Raw genomic sequence first — 20,680 nt, forward strand, 5'->3', positions numbered from 1 at the left:
AGTGAAGATGACTTATACATTAAGTATAAGTGCAGTGATTGAGTAAGAGCTGGCCTAATCGATGAAGAGAATTTTGGAATTTTAATAATGATTAGTTTCTCTTTGAAAGTTTATGTATGTTGAACTATATAATTTTTTATCTTCATAGAGTTAACAGTATCATTTTGGGTGTTTGCAACGCTAATCTTTTCAGGTGTTAATGGTAATCATAACAGATTTAGGAAGAAACTAGAATTTATTTCCCACCCCTCCCCCCCTTTTGACCCCTGGCAAAACCTGTACAGAATTGACTTCCTAAACCGTAGTGTGATACTAGGTCAAACGGTTAAGCGCTCGACTACTCTGTAAGGTTGGCGGTTAAAACCCACCCAGAGGCATCTCGGAAGACAGACCTGGCAATCTACTTCTGAAAGGTTACAGCCTTGAAAACCCCTCGGAGCAGTTCCTTTCTGCACACGCGGGGTCGCCATAAGCTGGAATTGACTTGAGAGTGCCTGGCTGTAACAACCACCATAAAGTAATGGCTTTTAAAAAATATATACCACTGTTTGCATAGCCAAACCAAGTATAGTTTCTTTCATAGGTGTTGGTGGATTGTCATACGCTCATTCAAATTGTCAGCAAGCTGTCTTTACTCAAAACGTGTTGGAGTACCTCGTCTTCAGAGAATACCTCTGTAGTCATTGTTATTATCTTTAGTTTTGACCTTTATGACTGAGCTAAAGCAAGTAAAGATAGTCTGGATGGTGTGTCAGACGATTGTAAATAAAAAATCTATTTAGTAGGACAAGGTAATGCTGTTTTTATCATTCATAGTATTTTGAAAACTTTTTTTCTCGTTAACTTAATTGACAAATGTTTCAATATTGTCTTTACATCCGTGTTAACACACAAGTCGTACTGGAAACATGGATTATTATTACTATTTTGGTAAAAAAATAAGTGGTTTTGCTCAGCTTTCCTTGACAGATTGTCAAGACTAATAATATGCCATTTACAGTGAAAAATGGAAAAAAGCTTTTGTAGATACTTACACTCTTTTCAGAATAAACCTCATCTTAATTTGTTACTTTTTGTGGTAAGTCCAAAAGAATCTGTAGACCAATTATTACAAACAATAGGAGAATTTAACAAAGTAGCTGGATAAAACGTTAATGTACAAAAGTCTGTATCAGATTAGCAAGTACCTAGAATAAATCTCATGCAAGAAGAAAAAGATGTGGAACTTCACAGGAAAGAATATAAAACTTTATTACAAAACATTTAAAAAGACTAGATCATGTTTAGGGATATAGAAAGATTTAATATCACATACAGAAGATGTCACATTTTCCCCAAGTTGACCTACACTTTGAATGCAATTCTAATCAAAATCCCAGCAGGGTTTTTAATAAAATTTAACAAGCTGGTTATAAATACTTAGACTGAAGATTATGGCCAAAAATAGTACTTCTGAAGAAGAGCAGAATAAGAGTCTTGTCTCACGGGTATGAGGACTCACCTTGAAGTTAAACTAATTTGGCCAGTGTGTTAAAGGGGTTGACAGTTTGACCCATGGAACAGTACCTAGCCCAGAAACAGACTGTCATTTGTTTTACGTAGCTTTGGTTATAAGGGAGCGGTGGCATGTTGAATGAGAAAGAGAATGGACAGACTAATAAATGAAGCTGGGAACGAATGGTCATCCATAAGGAAATAGTTGATATTGGATCCCTACTTTATAACAAAATACAAAAATCAACTCCACATGAGGACTTGAATGCCAAAGCAATTTTAAAGCAGTTAAGTAGAAAATACAAGTAAACATCTCCTAGGCAGTACTGTGCAGTAGAAATACAATGCAAGCCACATAAACCAAAAAGCCAAACCCAGTGCCGCCAAGTCGATTCCGACTCATAGTGACCCTATAGGACAGAGTAAAACTGCCCCATAGAGTTTCCAAGGAGCACCTGGCGGATTCAGACTCCTGACCCTTTGGTTAGCAGCCGTAGCACTTAACCATTATGCCACCAGGGTTTCCACAAGCCACATACATAATTAAAATTTTCTAGTAACCACATTTTAAAAAGTAAAGAGAAAAATTTTAATATGTTTTACTTAACCATATATGCTAAAAATATTTTCAATACGTAATCAGTATAAAAAAGATATTTTATATTCTTATTTTTGTATATGATCTTCAAGACCTGTATACTTAAAGCACATCTCACTCTGAACTAGCCACATTTCATGTGCTCAGTAGCCACATGTGGCTAGTGGCTGCTATATTGGGCTGCATAATTAGACTTTCTGGGAGGATTTCTTAAACACCTACCAAACCCATTGCTGTCAAGTTGATTTCGACCTATAGAAACCCTATAGGACAGAGTAGAACTGCTCCATATGGTTTCCCAGGAGTGCTTGGTGGATTTGAAGTGTCGACCTTTTGGTTAGCAGCCATAGCTGTTAACCACTATGCCACCAGGGTTTCCTAAAAACACCAAAAGCACTATTATTTGTCCGTATGAAAATTAAGATTATGTGTTCCCTCAAAAGATACTTTAAAGAAAACCACAGCCTGGAAGATGTTACCAATACATCCAGCAAAGGAATAATATAAAAATACATAAACATCTCCTATAAGTCGCTAAGAAAAGTAGAGATGACTCAGTAGATTTATCAACAGGCATTTCATAGAAGAGGAGGAAACCTATCCAACTAATAAACATTAAGAGGTATTCAGCCTCATTGGTGAAAGTACAGATTAAGGTAATGATTTAATGTGATTTGATTAATAAAACTTAAATGACGGTACCAACTGTTGGAGAGCTTGTGGATCTGGTTTTCACTGCTGGTGGTAATACATAAATAGATTGAACCACCTAGGAAAGTAGTTTCGCATTATTTCCCAAAACATTTACATGGCCATAGCTTTGCAATTCCATACCTACATATACCCATGGGAACTTGCATATGCACCACAGAAGACGTTAACAACAGTGATCATTATAGCAAATGTTCGTAGTAGTAAAATCCCAGAAACAATCCAGGTACTTTAGAGAGTAGGTGAACTAATTACATGTAACTTACATATTTATACTTTGGGATATTAAGGAGTCTTTAGGGAGAATGACTGTAACAACATGTATGGATAAATCCTACCAGTTTTATAATATATGAAAAAGGAAGTTTCAGAAGATTACACACAATGTCATGCTTCCCCATAAAGTTGATTCCAGCTCATGGTGATGCAGTGTGACAGTAGAATTTCCCCATAGGGTTTTCTAAGCTGTAGTCTCCACTCCTGGGTGTTTTCTCCCATGGAGCCACTGGGTGGGTTCAAACCGCCAATCTTAGCAGCTGAGCACTTAACATTGCACCTCCAGGGCTTTATCTATGTATTTAGGTACATATATAGAAGAAATAGAAACTGTATAAAAAGGAATAATTAAAAACATTAGATTCAGGATGGTGGTTTCTCTGGTTTAGGGAAGCAGAGGTTGGGATAAGTGGGAGGACCACACATAACACTTGGCAGTTTGGTAACACCAGTTGCATTAATCACATTGTGCAACAGTCACCAATAATCCATTGCCAAGTTTCCATCCGCATGCACAGAAACTCAGGACTTGTAAATAATGACCCCCCCCCCTTTTCCCCTAAGAAACTTTGGTCTCCATTGATTTGCCTGTTGGAGCAGCTGTTTCATATAAGTGAGGCCTTAAAATATTTATTCTTTTGTGATTGACTTCACAGTTAATAGAGCCTTTATATTATTAAAAATAAATCTTTCAGCTAGTATTTTGTTTGAGGAAACCAAATCTGACCTTTCAACATTTTTTGATTAGCCATACAAATGATAGCTCATCATGGGCTTTTCTTTTACTTTTTCTTAGTTGAAGTTGTACATCTACAAATTTGTATTTCACTGAAATTTTTGAAACGAATTCCTTGGCTGTCATTAATGATGCGTTCTCCTCTACTTTCCCCACCCAGATAGCACCCACTTCTAATCTGCAGAGCTGTTAGGCTACACCCAATCTTAAAACATTGTTATTCCGTTCCACTGTAATCTCTTTTTCTTCTACTTCTACATGCCACCTAAGAAACTGATGTCTTGTGGGTATATAGCCCAAGAAATCTTTCAGGTGTATCCCATGAGCGTAAACTTACTACGCAATTTTTTTTTTTCCCCTCCATTTGTGTCTCAATAGACTGACTTCCTCCTGGTAGTGCTTCGTGATGTGGTTCAGGCTTATCCTGAAGTTCGCATTGTTCTCATGTCTGCAACTATTGATACCAGCATGTTCTGTGAATATTTCTTCAATTGCCCCATCATCGAAGTTTATGGAAGGACTTTTCCAGTTCAAGGTAAATATCGTTGAGGGGGATGGGGTATTGAACGTTTGTGTCTGCAGCATTTGGAATTTCTTAATCCTGGAGATTGGAGGAATATTTTAAAGCATTTAAAATACAGGCCAATTTAGAGTATCAAATACATTGTAGCATTCTTGGGTAGTTTCTTGCCAGTGATTTTAGCCAGACAGTGTATTTTTCAGTACATTCTGAGAAGTAGAGATGTTTCGTACACTACTTGAGTTTGCATATTTAGTAAATTTCCTGGCCTTTACTCATAGCCAGACTTAACTTCTAAAGTTATATATAAAAAAAAAAAGTTATATAGTCAAGTTTAAATTAGTAGTATCTGTAGATGTTCATGGTAATTCTGTTAAAAATTTAAGCAGCCAGGGTTAAGTTAACCATAGGCAGATTGAGAAATGAGATTAAGGTGAGTATTTCAGGGTCAAGCAGCAGAGTTTGATTTTTTTGATAGGTAAGAAAGAGCTTCTTTATAGTTTCTTTAGGAGATTTTACCACATTTTCTAGGACAATCATCAGGTAGCTTAATTTAAAAAATGAATTATGGTAAAATCTAATTAAGGGCATGAAAGTAAGCCAAGAGGTCAGCAGTGTGGGTATGAAATGATGAATGGCTCTTTTTGGGGATACTTATTTTTGAACGGTAGCTGTGAAATAAAGCCAGTGGCGTTGTTTCTCATGGGGATAAAATCAAAAAACCAAACCCAGTGCCATCGAGTCGATTCCGACTCATAGCGACCCTATAAGACAGAGTAGAACTGCCCCATAGAGTTTCCAAGGAGCGCCTGGTGGATTCGAACTGCCGACCTTTTGGTTAGCAGCCATAGCACTTAGCCACTACGCCATCAGGGTTTCCTCTCATGGGGATACGTGTTAACAATTCTGAAACAGCTATACATGTATACTGGGATTGAAAAGTGAATGAGTGGTAGGTGGTGGGAGCCACGTTTCTTACTGTTGGAGTGAAAGGTTACAGATGAGGACAGGGAAAGACTAGAATGAAACATGAGGTACTGAATTACAGCCTTAGGCATCAGTATAAACTCACGTTTAGCAGATGTGGATAGTTACAGAAATAATTACAGTTTATAAATGTATGTGTATACGTGGTTAGTATATACATATGTGTATTTCCTACATGTACATACACACAGCTCTTTCTGGTGAGAGAGCCTAAAAGCAGTGACACCCCAGTAGCAAGGATCATGCCTGGCACCCAGATTTTGGTTTCTAACACCATTCTCCAATAAAAGGAACCAGTACTTCTTGGAGAAACGACTCGTTGTGGGACTGCAGCAGGGAATATACAAGATAAGCCTCTGGAGCATATTGTAGTACCAGAAAGTAACAGAGTACTTGGATTATAACCCAGAGTGTAAAGTAACTATTCATGAGTCTACACTGATATAAATTGAGTGATGCATAGAAACAAATCTCCCATGTAGAAAAACTCCAAATAATTTATGTGGATATTCTGTAATCTACCTCAGGAAAAGTGAGACTTAACTACCTATCCCTTGAGTGGATGGTGGTTAATGACTTGTTCCGAAGAGTAAGGAATCAAGGGGTGGGGGAGAGAAGAGTGACTTTATTATGGAGAGACCTGGCAAACACTTCTGTGGTCATGTGATCAAATTTAACATCGTTGGTGAACACTGTTGGTAGTATGTGTGTTTACTTATATGATGTGATGAGAATGGCACTTTGGGGCTCTCAGGGTATAGAGTGGGGAGTGTTCAGATTATAGAGACTCTTCTGGGACCATCAGAGAACCTCGGGCATAATTGTTCAGCAGATCTTCCAGTCTTCACGTTGAGATCCCTCTTCAGAGTAAGAACTAACAGGAACCCGTTTCATGTGTTCATTCTCATAGAGAAAGGAGTGGACATTATTATATTGAGGTTATTTCTTTCCACATATAACTCCCATACCACACTTGTCTCTTAAGAGTGGAGACAGTTGTATATTCACATTTGTGTATACAACATAGTGCTTCTACACAGTAGGCATTCTGTAAATGTTTGGTTGACTTTGGTGTACAAAGCATACCCTGACAAGCCTTGTGGAAACATAGATACCTCACCCTTCTTCAGAATCTAAGAGAGGTGAGCACTGATTGGGGACAAAAAGGCTGTTACCACTAGAATTTCTTGTCAGTTGTGTAGAATCAGATTGAAGGGTTTTAAGGTAATTATGAATTAGCAGCTGAGTCTAAAACAACTCCATTCTGAAAGTTGGTAGTACTTACATGACTGGGTTGTTCCTGGCAGAATATTTTCTGGAAGACTGTATTCAGATGACCCACTTTATTCCTCCACCAAAGGACAAGAAGAAGAAGGATAAGGATGATGATGGTGGTGAGGAGGATGATGTAAGTGGATTTCATGAAGATTTTTCCTTACAGGAAAATTGTTTTTGCAGCGAAGAGAATGACTTTGATAAAAGTATGCAGTGGGTTAGCGTTACGGAAAATACGGAAAACTTTGGAAATGGATTATAATGTCTGTCTTTGGATTAAATGATGTATTTCACTAATGAATTCCAAGTTCAGTGACAAGGTCTTTTCTACCATCAGCCAAATCATCTCGGCATAAAGGTCAAAAGAAAAAAGAGGAAAGAGTAAGATGCTTAAACAGCTCCAGCGTTGAGGGCTTTGCTATTCAAAGTATGTTCAGTGGACCAACAGCATCTGGGAAACTGGTAGAAAGGGAGGATCTAGGGCCCACCCTAGATCTAGTGAGTCAATCTGCATTTTAACAAGATTCCAAGGAGCTCCATGTGTATAGTAAAGTTAAAAAAAAGAGTAGGTGGTGGTGACATTTTCAGGTGGAAGGAGTATTAGGGAGTAATGAAAGATTTTCTGAGGAAAAGAGTGACACTTTGTATTTTTGATAATTGAAGGAAAATGATTTAAAAAAAATGAATCTTGGATCTGGAAATTTGAACAGATAGCAGTTTAGCATTTGATAGAAAATCACCTGAGATTGGATGTTTTTAATCAGAAAACCTGAGGGTGTAAATGAATAGCAAAGCAAAATTTTAGCAGGAAAAAAAAAAGGCCAGTTTTAACAATGACTAGTTTATTTCTCATTACGGGAGTCTTAGTTTACCTTGATTTTTAAAGTAATTTGGGAAATACAGACCACAGTTATTTCAGAAATAGATCAAGATTATTAAGGTCATAGGAACAGTTCATTAATCAGTAAGGAAAATATTTTTTAAAAACCGAGAGTTTATAGTCAGAAAGAAACGCTCTATAGAAGGAGCAGTTCGAAGTTGCAGCGTTTGTGCTTGAATTTTAGTCGTGTTCTAGTGAAACCCACCACCTGTTTGTCATATCAGGGTAGCTTGTGTGTTGCTTTGAGGCTGGAAGCTGTGCCACCAGTATTTCAAATACCATCAGGGTTATCCATGGTGGACAGTTCTCAGCAAAACTCCCAGATTAAAATAGACTAGGAAGAAAGGCCTGGTGATCTGCTTCTGAAAATTAGCCAATAAAAACCTTATGAATTACAAGAGAACATTGTCCGACTCACTTGCTTTGGACATGCTATCAGAGGGATCAGTCACTAGAAGACATGTTTGGTGAAGTAGAGGGCCGACGAGGGCAAGAAAGACCCTCGGCAAGATAGACTGGCAAAATAGCTACAGTGCTAGACTTGAACGTGCTGGTGATCAGATTGAGCAATGTTTTGTTCTGTTTTACTAAAGTTACTGTGAGTCAATGTTGACAATTAACAACAGCTTGCTAAAATACTAGATTTATTTATCTGCTAAGTTTAGGTATAGTTAGTATTGGAAAAATTAAGTATGTCTTAATTGTGCAATAGGTTCTACATCTTTGGAGATTACGTTCCTTCTGTATGTCAGCATATGATTAATCAGTTCTAATTAATAAGGGCATTAGGTGTCATTTGAACATTAAGACCACGTCTAAAAGACTTATCTCATGACCTGTCTCCCTATTTTGCAGGCAAATTGTAACCTGATCTGTGGTGATGAGTATGGTCCAGAAACAAGGATGAGCATGGCTCAGTTGAATGAAAAGGAAACTCCTTTTGAGCTCATTGAGGCTCTGCTTAAGTACATCGAAACCCTCAATGTTCCTGGAGCTGTGTTGGTTTTCCTGCCTGGCTGGAATTTGATTTATACTATGCAGAAGCATTTGGAAATGAATGCACACTTTGGTATGGGTCTTTCTCATATATTTGAGGTATAATTTTCTTTGTATCATAGCCAACCTGAGAAATACAGAAAATTTAGTGTTACTTCCATCTTTTGAGTAAAAATGTACGTACTGAAGAGTGATTTTAACCAGACTCCTATTTTAATCCTTAACCTTGCTGTATTTTAGGGAGCCATAGGTATCAGATTCTCCCTCTGCATTCTCAGATTCCTCGAGAGGAGCAGCGCAAAGTGTTTGATCCAGTACCAGTGGGAGTAACCAAGGTAAATACTAAACATTACAGTTTTGGGGTGGGAAGTGACTTAGATATATTCAACAAATACTACAACTCTTCAAAGAGCTACCAAAAATATTGAGGCGGGAAAATTCACCTAATTGAGGAGGAAAGAAGGAGTTGTCTTTCCCTGAGCTAAGTAGGTTTCTTGTTATCTAATTCTGGATGATTGGTTGTGTAAGGTTTCTATAATTCTCTTATCATTCGTTGCATAAGCAAATCAATCCTTTCAAGTGCACAATAGGAATATTTTCTGAAGTGCAATTTTTGTGTCATTTCTTCACAGGTTATATTGTCCACAAATATTGCCGAGACAAGCATCACCATAAATGATGTTGTTTATGTCATTGACTCCTGCAAGTGAGTTCCCAGGGAACCTTTTGCCTAGAATAAATCATTTGAATGTTGTCTTACCAGCTGGAAACTTCTTACTTTAAATACAAGTTAACACAATCAAAAACACCTTATTGTACGTTCACAATTATAGTGGATCTGTGTATACTGGACTATGAGCTAATTAATAATTATTTTGAGTAACTCTCTTCGTTCTGCAACATCACAAATGAGTTATGATAGAAAGTAACTGACTTCTGACTGCACCCTATTGTTTCTGTCTGTTGATGGTCTGCTCATTTCCCACTGGGTATTTTGTTGACCACTGCCATACAATGGCATGCAGATACTTAGCACATAACAAATGAACTACTACTGCAGGGCACTCATTTAAGAATTAAGGGTTTCATATTTGGTGTGAGATGATCCTGGGGGGTACATGGGGAGGCATTGTGTATAAATAATTATATGGTAATTGCTACACAGAGAGGATGGCTAACTCGGTTATATCTGGCCAGTTTGTGCCCCATGTCTTCTATGTCTATAGTCCTTCAGTCTATCCTGGGAATTGAGAAAAATTTGCCAGTGCCTACTTTAGGGAATGATGAATAGCATTCAGCTCTCTTGTGCCAATCCTAATCCTTGGCAGCCGCCTATATGTAAAATTGAAAGGTTCTTAGGTTGCTTAGTCATTCAACAAGGCCGTGCAGGAGCTGCTTGGTGAGGTTTGGTGTTGTTTCAGGTGTGCCACACGTTCCAGTTTAGCAGCTAACCTGTAGATGATACCCTAAAAGTTACACTAAACTTTTGGAGTAGAGACGACTTGGATAATTACCACTTACATGTATGTCACAGGTTCTGTTTTAAATGCTTTACGTTTATTCACTTTAAAGTTTATAAAAATCCTGTGAAGTAGATAGCAGTATTGTCTAATTTTCAGATGAGGAAAATGAGGCACAGAGAAATTAGGTAACTTGGCCAGGGTCATCCAGCTGGTAACTGGCACATGCCTGTTACATTGCCTTTTAGTAGGTTGACAGCTAGGGGAGAGTAAGTGCATAGTCAAATTGCTAGTTCTTGTTTGTACTGTTCACAAATAGGCATCCCATGTAGGCGGGGCCATCTGAAAAGCATCCATTAAAAAACTTTGCGAAAACATAATAGATGTCACTGGTAGTCCATGTATATTGGCCTTAGAATTAACCCCCCTTACCTATTTAGGCAGAAGGTGAAGCTATTCACTGCTCACAACAACATGACCAACTATGCTACAGTATGGGCATCCAAAACAAACCTTGAGCAGCGGAAAGGACGAGCAGGTCGTGTGCGGCCTGGATTCTGCTTTCACCTCTGCAGCCGAGCTCGTTTTGAGAGGTAAGAGTATTTATTATTTTTGAACCTGACTTTTTTTGTTGTTGCTGTTATTGAGAAGATAACACAGCAAAACATCAGTTCAGACAGCTTCTACATGTGCAATTCAGTGACATTGATTATATTCTTTGAGTTGTGCATCCATTCTCACCCTCTTTTTCTGAGTTGTTCCTCCCCCATTAACATAAACTCAGTGCCTCCTAAGTTTCCTATCTAATCTTTCAGGTTGCTGTTGTCACTTTGTTCATGTATAGATCTTAAGAGAACATAATGCCTAAGTCAGAAGTCTTTTACTAGTTAAATAGACTACTGTTTGGTTTTAAGAAGACTTCAGGGAATATTTTTGGTATAAAGATTATCCCAGGGCAATAGTTTCAGGGGTTAACTCAGCTGCCACAGCTCCAGAAAGTCTGGAGTCCATGAGAATTTGGTATCTTGTTCTGCATTTTCCCCCTTTTGATCAAGATTCTTCTAGTTGATAAAAATGTTTGGCGATAGTAGCTGGCCACCATCTAGTTCTGGTTTTATGGCAAAGGAGGCAGTTCATTGTTCATGGAGGCACTTGACCACACATTCCACAGTCTACATTCTCCTATTCCTGTCTCTCCTTCCTCTTTTGTTCCAGGCAAATACGGACCAATTGTCTCGCCTTAGGTGGCCACTTGCAAGCTTTTTAAGACCCCAGGCACTAGTCAACAAAGTAGAAGGTAGAATAGAAGCACTAAAAACAGTATTAGGCCGATTGACTTGGGTTATCCTATGAAACCGTGACCTGGAACCTTCAAGGAACCAAATTCTGTGAGATTTTTGATTGTACTTAAGCACCTCAGCTGCTGCTCTTTTTTTTTTTTTTTTTTTTTTTAATGTCGTTGTAAATATATTTATTACACAACTTTTGTCAGTTCAACTTTTTACTAGTGTACAACTTACTGGCATTGATAGCTACTACGATAATTGGCTGTGCAACCCTACCTTTTTTCAGTGTGATTTTTCCCAAGACTGTTAAATGTCCTTCCTCCCTCCCTCCTGCTAACCACTATGAAACTTTGGTGAGAGTGAGACTAATTCTTGAATAAAGATTGAAGGTTTTTGTTTTTGTATTTTTAAAGCACCTTTACACATTCTGTCTCCCTCTCTGTCCCACTATGAATTTAAGACATAAATGTCTGCGGTTAAGTATATTGGAGGAAACTTAGCTTGGATAGCAAAATTGTGGTATGAATGAAAAATCAGAAATTGTCAGTGGTGGCATGTTTGATCCCACTTACCTGATTACTAATAACTTTTTTAAAGGAGGCTATATAGGTATTATTTTGGCTTCAGATAGCTTTATCTTTTTGGGATTACTGATATTTGAGGAATGGTTAATTTTCTGAAAATTTAAGGTAAAAATAATGGTACATCTGTATTCACAGAAAATTTTTTTTGTTCAGTGTTACCACATCACCTTCTCCTGTGGTCCTTATCACATCCCTGAGGGCCTTACTTGGATAAGGAAGCTAAAGCTTGAAGAGTTTAGCTGACTTAACCAGACTCTACCAGAGCCAGGACTGAAATCCACGTCTCTTAATTCCCTGTCCAGTTTCATTTGTACTGCAGGGCTTTTTTGGGAATGTTTGTGGATGGAGCCAAATGGTGAAAAACACCTATCTGTGTCTGAATTATAGTTTTATTTAAGATGGGTATTTAATGTAGGAATTCATGTGGTATACATTAGCATAACCGATTGATGATAAAGGTAGAGTTAGCATTTGGGTGTGTTTATTACAATAAAATGTGGGACAGACTAGTTTAGGTGACCAGATACATAAAATATCCTGAAGAAATCTCAAGGAAGCTTTGATTTGCTTTTACAATGGTAATATATGGTTCTCGTTTAAATTGTATCAGTGTGGGTTTTGAACATCAGAAGTGTAACTCAGGAGACTGTAACGTTTGGAATATCCATAATTGTTTTTAAACTTTGGGTTGGCCTTGAACTGAAGAAACAAGCATCGTACTTACAGTAAAACCACTTATTAGTAACAGCATAAATAGACCTTTAATAAAGGATTTTCTTCTTCATAGGGTGGGAAACAGGTATGATATGTGCTTTTTTTTTTTAATGTGAACCTGATTTAAGCTGGTCTAAGACCTGCCAGCAGTGTTGAAATCACCTTTAAATGATTCCCATGAATCTTCGCTATAAATGGTTTCTTAGGGAATAAGCCTGAATTAGAAATGTAAAGACTTGGGTTTTAATACTAGTTGTGTGTAATACATTATATAACCCTAAACCTTTACAGTCTTTAAGCCTCATTCTATGAAATTCCATAGAATTCCTAGAAAATAAGTTTGTTGTTATCCTCTGTTTTCTCAATTATAAAAGGAAGATGGTAATATGTAACCCATAGAATTTGTGTGAGGACTGAATGCGTTAATAATGTAAAATACTTAGAACAGTGCCTGACACATAGTAAGCTTTTAGTAAATGTTACTTATTATAACTGTTAATATTATAATAATAGTTTTATTATTACAATTTTGAAGGGTTAGATAATTTGTAAGATTCTTTCCAGTGGCACTGAGATTCCTAGACCAGGAAGAGAGGTATGGGGAGATGTTTGTATTAGCCCCCATCTCCCACAGAACATTTCTTTTTAATATTGTGCTTTAGGTGAAAGTTTGCACAACAAATCAGTTTTTCAATCAGTGGTTCTTCACTAATTGTTCCGTGACATTGGCTGCAATGCCCACATTGTGTCAGCACTCTCCCCATTTCCTCCCTGGGTTCTCCATTTCCATTAGTCCTCTTTCCCTGTTCTTCCCTGCCTTCTCATCTTTGTTTTTGGGCAAATGTTGCCCTTTAGGTCTCATATAGTTGATTGTTTTAAGGAGCACGTTCTTCACAGGTGCGAATTGCTTGTTTTATAGTCTCGTCTATTATTTGACTGAAAGTTGGCCTCCTTGAGTGTCCCGTTTCAAGTTAGAAGGTTGTTTTAGGGCAGTAGTCTCGGGTTCTTACAGTCTCTTTCAGACCAGTAAGTCTTGTTTGTTTTGTTTTGTTCTTGAATTTTGTTCCATGTTGTTTAACCCATTCTAACTGGGACACTTGTATTGTGATCCCAGTCAGAGTGGTCAGTAGTGGTTGCCTGGCACCATCTAGTTCTTCTGGTTTCAAGTTAGAGAAGACTGTCCCACAGAACATTCTGCTATCATTTTTAACCCACATTTGTCAACAGGCAAGACCTAAAGAAGCCGTAGGTAGGGGGTACATACATTAGGGCTTTGGAATAATTTTTTCATCTTCCTAAGTGTCCTCCAGCATAGTGGTTAAGAGCTCAGCTGCTAACCCAAAGGTCAGCAGTTCGAATCCACCAGCTGCTCTTTGGAGAGCCTATGGGGCAGTTCTACCCTGTCCTGTAGGGCCAGTATGAGTTGAAATTGATGATGGCAATGGATTCTGGTTTTTGGTTGAGTGTCCCTCAGCTGAAAATGCCATCAAGCTGTAAGGTAAGGTCAGAAGCTACTACTAAAGCAGTTAAGAGGGTCTTGTCAATAGAGAGGCTTTGTAGTGAATATTAAAAGGGAAAGGCAGCTGTATATCCTTTCTTACCTCTCTGCACAGATTTTATTAAACAGCTGTCTATACACACGAAGGATGGTTAGTTTATGTTTACTTTCTCTTAGACTTGAAACCCACATGACACCAGAGATGTTCCGAACACCATTGCATGAAATAGCTTTGAGCATAAAACTTCTTCGTCTGGGAGGAATCGGTCAATTCTTGGCCAAGGCCATTGAACCTCCACCTTTGGATGCTGTGATTGAAGCAGAGCACACACTCAGAGGTACCTGTAAATACAGACCTGCTTTACACAAGTGTTAATTATACCATCTGTTTTGTCCTGGCAGGTAACACTTAACAAATGAATCAAGAAGGTATAGTCAACAGGGCTGCTTCCAGTGTTGCTTTATGTAGTTAATATGGTCAGTGTTGTTATGAGCAACATGCGGGAAGAAGGGAGTAATGTGAATTTTATTTTGAGAAATAAAAAAAGGAAAAGGCAGGGTGTCATCTCTTAATACTTAAAAACCATAATATCGATTACCTATGACACCCACAATGTTTTATGTGCATCTTCTAAAATAATCTATTAATTTTTTTTTATCAGCCATATTACAGAAGCAGTGTAGCATGGTAGGAAAAAATAAGGGCTTTGGAGCCAGATGGATCTGAACTCAAATTTTGAATCTAGCGTATACCTGTTATGTGGACTTCAGACTTTCCTTGTCCGAGTTCCATTTTTCTCTTTAAAAATCAAAAGATGATTATAGGACTTAAATGTAAATATTTATGCTGCTATTATAATACTTACTGAATTTATAGGCTGTATTCAGCTTTATAACTTACAGGGCCTATATTTTTATTCAGCTTTATAACTTACAGGGCCTAGTGCCAGTACCTTCTTACATTAGGTGCTCTGGAAATTGGTTTGGTTTTGTTGTATTTTTGAGTGAAGAGAATTGCTGGCTGGGAGTATGGTGCTGGCAGTTGGCTGAACAAATGATGAAATTTTGAGTGCTCTATCCTAACCTTAATCTACAAAGAAGTGTTTCGTTGTTGCCTAGACTAAGTGGGTAGTCGTTACTGTTTTTACTCACAGAGAAATATCTCCCCACAGAGCTTGATGCATTAGATGCCAATGATGAATTGACGCCTCTGGGCCGGATCCTGGCTAAGCTCCCCATTGAGCCTCGTTTTGGCAAAATGATGATAATGGGGTGTATTTTCTAGTAAGTGCTTTGTTTTATTGCTGGTAGCTAAATGATAGAACAATTTCAGAATCTTATTCCCCCCTCCCCCTCCCCCATTCAGAAAAGGCAGATTGGCTCAGATAGAGGAAACAACTAAGTGTTCTTAAGTAGAGAGACATGGCGTCTCTAGCTACCGAGAGATGAAGCCCAAGATAAGAAGAATGAACGGTTCCAGTACATGGACTTCTGGGCCCTCTTTGCTGGGGGAAAGAGTGTAGATTTCTCAAAAGAGAAGTCATTTCATCCCAGTAGGTAAATTTAGTTGTCCCATGAAAGAGGATAGTATTAGGAGAAGAGGCATGTTTTATCAGAAAGTTTTGAGGATTAAGAAATTTGGTAATATGAAGAAGAGAGAATATGAGAGGAAAAATATAATACTTCGTCATGATTTAAGGTAAATATGCAGCAGTTAATATCACAGTTCATTATTTTCTGCCTCTGGAGAGAACAGTTGTAGAGGTCTTAAGCCACCTTTGGTGCTCACAGAAGCAGTACCATAATGAATAAAAAGAATCCTGTTCTCTATTAACACTATTGTTCCAGTTGCTGACAAGATGCTCATCTAGTCTGGATTTAACTGTTTCAGTGTGGGAGATGCTGTCTGCACCATCGCTGCTGCCACCTGCTTTCCAGAGCCTTTCATCAGTGAAGGAAAACGACTGGGTTATATTCATCGAAATTTCGCTGGGAACAGATTTTCTGATCATGTGGCCCTTTTATCAGTATTTCAAGCCTGGGATGATGCTAGGTATGGGCTTGAAAGAGTCATAAGATTTCAGTGTACTCTCCTTAGTTTCTAATCGGCTTCTAGTTACTTGGTCCTTGAGAGTGACTCTGTATTACGTGTATTTGTTTTAGAATGGGTGGGGAAGAGGCAGAGATACGTTTTTGTGAGCACAAAAGACTCAATATGGCTACACTAAGAATGACCTGGGAAGCCAAAGTTCAGCTCAAAGAGATTCTGATTAATTCTGGATTTCCAGAAGGTAAGACTCTCCACATTGTGAAGATATATCTGAATGGACATTTACATAGTGCAGATTGATAGTGTGATATATTTTAGCTTCAAACTTTGTACTAGATGCTTTGTGTTGTCAGCCATTTCTTAGTTTTTTGAACACTTGTGATTTTTTTTTTTTTTTGAATTCAGTCTTTAATAAAGGAAGCAAAAGTTATGCAGAAAGGCAATAAAAGCAATTGTAGTGTAGTACACAGGTAATAGCTGTTTTGACAATTGTCTGTTTTGATCAAGATGTTATTTGCCTCTCTTTTTATCTTGTGAAGGATGCTGGGCTACCTTTCAGAACCTTTAAAATGAGCGCTTTGAGGTTGAAGAGCCTCAAATAGTGGTTTGAAAAGTGATTTATCAGTCTAGCTGTATGTTCATTTTTAGACTTATAAATTCCTCCACCTTATATTTTAGTTGGTTTTTATTTAAATTCTGAGTGTACAGTTACAAACGATTTTATGATCTGTGATGCAGACACAGTGATCCAGCTCTTCACTTGATATAAAATTGAGCTGTAGTACTTTTCTTCTCAGGCCAGGTGAAAAGGCAGAATTACTTTCTAAAACATGATGAGCTGGAATGTGTAAGCGAAAACAGCTGGTTTAGTTGGGAGATACAGGGTAGTTGGGCAAGATGATAAGTTTTAAAGGAAGATGATCTAAATAACTGAAAGTTATTCTTTTAAAAAAAAAAACTTGTAAATTGAATTTTAAGTGTTCACAAAATCAAGAGGAAGATCAGCTTTTTATGTGCTAGAATCTTTATAGGAGCCCTGGTGGTACATGGTTAAGCACTCAGCTATTTACCAAAAGGTCTGGTTCAAACCCACCAGCTACTCCACGGGAGGAAGATGTGGCAGTCTGCTCCCATAAAGATTTACAGCCTCGGAAACCCTGTGGGGACAGTTGTAATCTGTCATATATGGTCACGATGAGTCGGAATTGACTTGACGACAGTGGGTTTGGTTTTGTTGTCATTGGTCTGTTTGAATCTTCACAACAGTCCTGACATGTGGGTAATATTAACTCCATTTTATAAATTAGGAAACAGAAGTTTGTCATTTGTCCATAACTCATTGTTTAGAACAAAATGTATCCATGCTCTTAGCACTTCCTGCTTTCCAACAAATGATAAAATACTCAAAGTATAGTCTGGGTGAAAACATCAGTGCCCATTCCAGTGGGTACTTTTCTCTAGAAGTAACAACTATTCAAGAATACGCAAATGGAATATTTGACTGTAGTTCTGTCAGTCTAGTTCTTATTCTCAGAGTAAGTGGTTATTGGGAGATTTTTTTATAAGTAATCACCCCAAGCTTACACTGTGGTTGAGTCTATAAGAAAACTCGACATTTTATTACTGTGTTTACTTTGGATGTAATATGAGGGTTAGCCAGTTAACTGATGATCTGTCTCATTCCTCTTTATAGAATGTTTGCTGACACAAGTGTTTACTAACACTGGACCGGATAATAATTTGGATGTTGTTATCTCTCTCCTGGCCTTTGGTGTATATCCCAATGTGTGCTATCATAAGGAAAAGAGAAAGATTCTCACCACTGAAGGGCGTAATGCGCTTATCCACAAGTCGTCTGTTAATTGCCCCTTTAGCAGTCAGGACATGAAGTACCCTTGTCCCTTCTTTGTATTTGGTGAAAAGGTAAGGAAAGATGAGGGACGTTTACACTAAAGACCGAAATTACCTTAGTTTTTAATCAGTGGGAATATGAGTTTTAATTTTCAGAGCATATTTCATTGTCATTATGTGGCAGTTTATTGGCAGTTGGAATCTCAACTATTTTCTCTTGTCTCTTTCTCCATCGACAGATTCGAACCCGAGCCATCTCTGCTAAAGGCATGACCTTGGTTACCCCCCTGCAGTTGCTACTCTTTGCCTCCAAGAAAGTCCAGTCTGATGGGCAGCTTGTGCTTGTAGATGACTGGTATGTGAACTCCAAACTGAATTCTTCTTAGAATTGAGATGTGATGGCATTCATGTGCTAACCTGATTTAATTTGTAAAACAAATATGGCAAAGTTTGCTGGCACAAGTAAGGTGCTTTATAACATTTTCTTGTCTTAAAAACTAGTAAATTTTAGTGATACAGTTTACTGTAAACTAAGCTCTTTTAAATTGACTATACCCATAGAAGCAAATTAGGGATTCGATGTTTCATCATCAGTATTACCACTATAAAATCGTAGTTTTTTATTGGCACCTGGGTACCTCTGATCACATACTCTACACGTTGATTAGAGACTCTTGGTAAGCACATAGTAAGCACTTAGCAAAAATGGAGTAACACCTAATGAGCAGCTAGTAGGTTAAGCCATATTCTTGTTAAGCCTTGAAAACTCCACGTTGTCAGTATTGTGCTCTGTAGACTTAATAGTTAGCAGTGAATTTTAAGAGGTTGGTACAGATTACTGTTACTCTTTATACTGTGATTGCCTAAGTCCGAGGCCATTACAGTAGTGTAAAGTATTGATTCTTGGTAAGAAGTTAAATTCATTCCATCACTCGTTACGTGTGCAACTGAAAGGTAATTGTTTCTTTCTGTATGTATCCCTCCCATTTTTATTATTTTTTCCTTCAGGATCAAACTGCAAATATCCCATGAAGCTGCTGCTTGCATCACTGCTCTCCGGGCAGCCATGGAGGCTCTGGTTGTTGAAGTAACCAAACAGCCTGACATCATCAGCAAGTTGGACCCCGCAAATGAACGAATGCTGAACACGATCCGTCAAATCTCTAGGCCCTCGGCTGCTGGCATCACCCTTATGATTGGCAGTGTACGGTGAGTACCACATTAAGTTCTCTTTGAACCCACCAGAGAACAGTAATCGTATACAGGCCTAGAATTCTCAGGTAGTTGATAGAGGCATAGTTTTTTGTTTTGTTTTGTTTTGTTTTAAGTTAAAATTCTACACAAAAACTAAACATGGAATTTAGTACGGGGAGTCCCTGACTTAGGACATGGTTTCATTCTGACTACTCTGTTTTAAGTCGGTTTTGATGTAAGTTCTTTAAGCTTTCTTTATTACTGCCTTTTATTATCAGTATCTTTATAAATCCAGTCTTTGTCTTTGGGTGTTGGCATGAGAATGATAACATCAGCAAATTATGCACTGCAATTTGTATATAATACATGTTACTAACGATAACTGTACAAAAAAATGGATGTTGTAGGTGCAGTTCATCATAACTCAAATACATAGTAAATCAGAGACTAATGTGTACTGATAAATACCTGGAACAAAAAAATTTCATTTACTTTTATTTCTGTGTTAATAATCTGTGTATTACATTGTTGCATGTTAGAGATAGAAAGCGACCCTAAGAATACATAATAGTACAGAGTGGGTGACATGACTAAAATGACAGAGCCCAGCCATTTCTCTCTCCATTGTACTGGTGGGCCATCTTTAATAAAATGTCGACAAGGGGTTAAATTACTTCCTCAAATGAAAGTCTCGGGGTTTCTCTTACCAAAATAGAAAAGTATGGTTATCTTAAGGCAAAGAAACATGAAGTTTCTCTTATGTCTTAAACTTTTTTATTTGCTTCTTTTTTTAATCCTTTTTAATTTTTCATTTCCCCATGATTTTTTGTTTAGAAATATTTGACACCTGCAGGAAAGTCAAAGAATAGTGCATTTGACATACAATCTTCACTTAGGTTCACTAATTTGTTCACATTTTGTGACACTTGCTTTCATATGCATACTATACAAACATATTTAATTATTTAGAATTAAGTTGCAGACTTTATGAAGTAACCATTAGTATATACTATTTTACATTAGTATATTTCATGCATCTTTTAAGAACAGCCATAATACCATGATCGCCCTCAAAAAATTTAAGTGTTAAAATAGTATCATCTAACCCGTTCAAGACCCAATTATTTTCTGCTTCAAATTTTTCATTGATTCCATGTGTTTTGTTTTTTTAATGGAATGCATACTGAATCGTTGAGTGTATTTGAATTTTTGGTAGGTACTGTGGATTTTTTTCTTGCCTCATCCCACCAGTCTACCCTCAGATTCCAGAGGGACATATGTGTCACACTAATTCTGCTCCCCGAGTCCAGTGGACATGTATGCTGGAAAAACTTTTTTTTATCACGTCCGTATTTTTCATAACCAGGAACATAGATTCAACACCAGCACATACAATACCCTGTAAAAACAGTTAATTTGAGGCACATGCCCATTTTTCCCATTTCAAACTATCATACGGATCTCCCCTTACTGGCAGCATGCACTGTCAGTGGGAAAGCAACTTCCCAATAAACCCTAGAGCCAGAAAATATAGGTGGGCAACTGTATATCCCAAAGGTTGTGAAAAGGC

General features: G+C 37.7%; 1 protein-coding gene across 2 annotated transcripts in view; it reads left to right on the forward strand.

Annotated features, from left to right (window-relative positions):
* DHX9 (DExH-box helicase 9) overlaps positions 1–20,680 on the forward strand; it is a 59,924-nt gene that overhangs the window by 37,367 nt on the left and 1,877 nt on the right. For both annotated transcript variants that reach the window (XM_049868057.1, XM_049868058.1), the window contains 13 exons: positions 4,194–4,350; positions 6,630–6,730; positions 8,333–8,546; positions 8,714–8,808; positions 9,106–9,179; positions 10,374–10,526; positions 14,193–14,353; positions 15,188–15,299; positions 15,907–16,068; positions 16,179–16,306; positions 17,759–17,988; positions 18,156–18,271; positions 18,925–19,125. In XM_049868057.1, coding sequence (XP_049724014.1) covers positions 4,194–4,350; positions 6,630–6,730; positions 8,333–8,546; positions 8,714–8,808; positions 9,106–9,179; positions 10,374–10,526; positions 14,193–14,353; positions 15,188–15,299; positions 15,907–16,068; positions 16,179–16,306; positions 17,759–17,988; positions 18,156–18,271; positions 18,925–19,125 — 1,904 coding nt within the window. The remainder of the gene's footprint in view (positions 1–4,193; positions 4,351–6,629; positions 6,731–8,332; positions 8,547–8,713; positions 8,809–9,105; positions 9,180–10,373; positions 10,527–14,192; positions 14,354–15,187; positions 15,300–15,906; positions 16,069–16,178; positions 16,307–17,758; positions 17,989–18,155; positions 18,272–18,924; positions 19,126–20,680) is intronic.

This window comes from Elephas maximus, chromosome 24 (genome assembly GCF_024166365.1).
Source record: "Elephas maximus indicus isolate mEleMax1 chromosome 24, mEleMax1 primary haplotype, whole genome shotgun sequence".
Lineage (NCBI taxonomy): Eukaryota > Metazoa > Chordata > Mammalia > Proboscidea > Elephantidae > Elephas > Elephas maximus.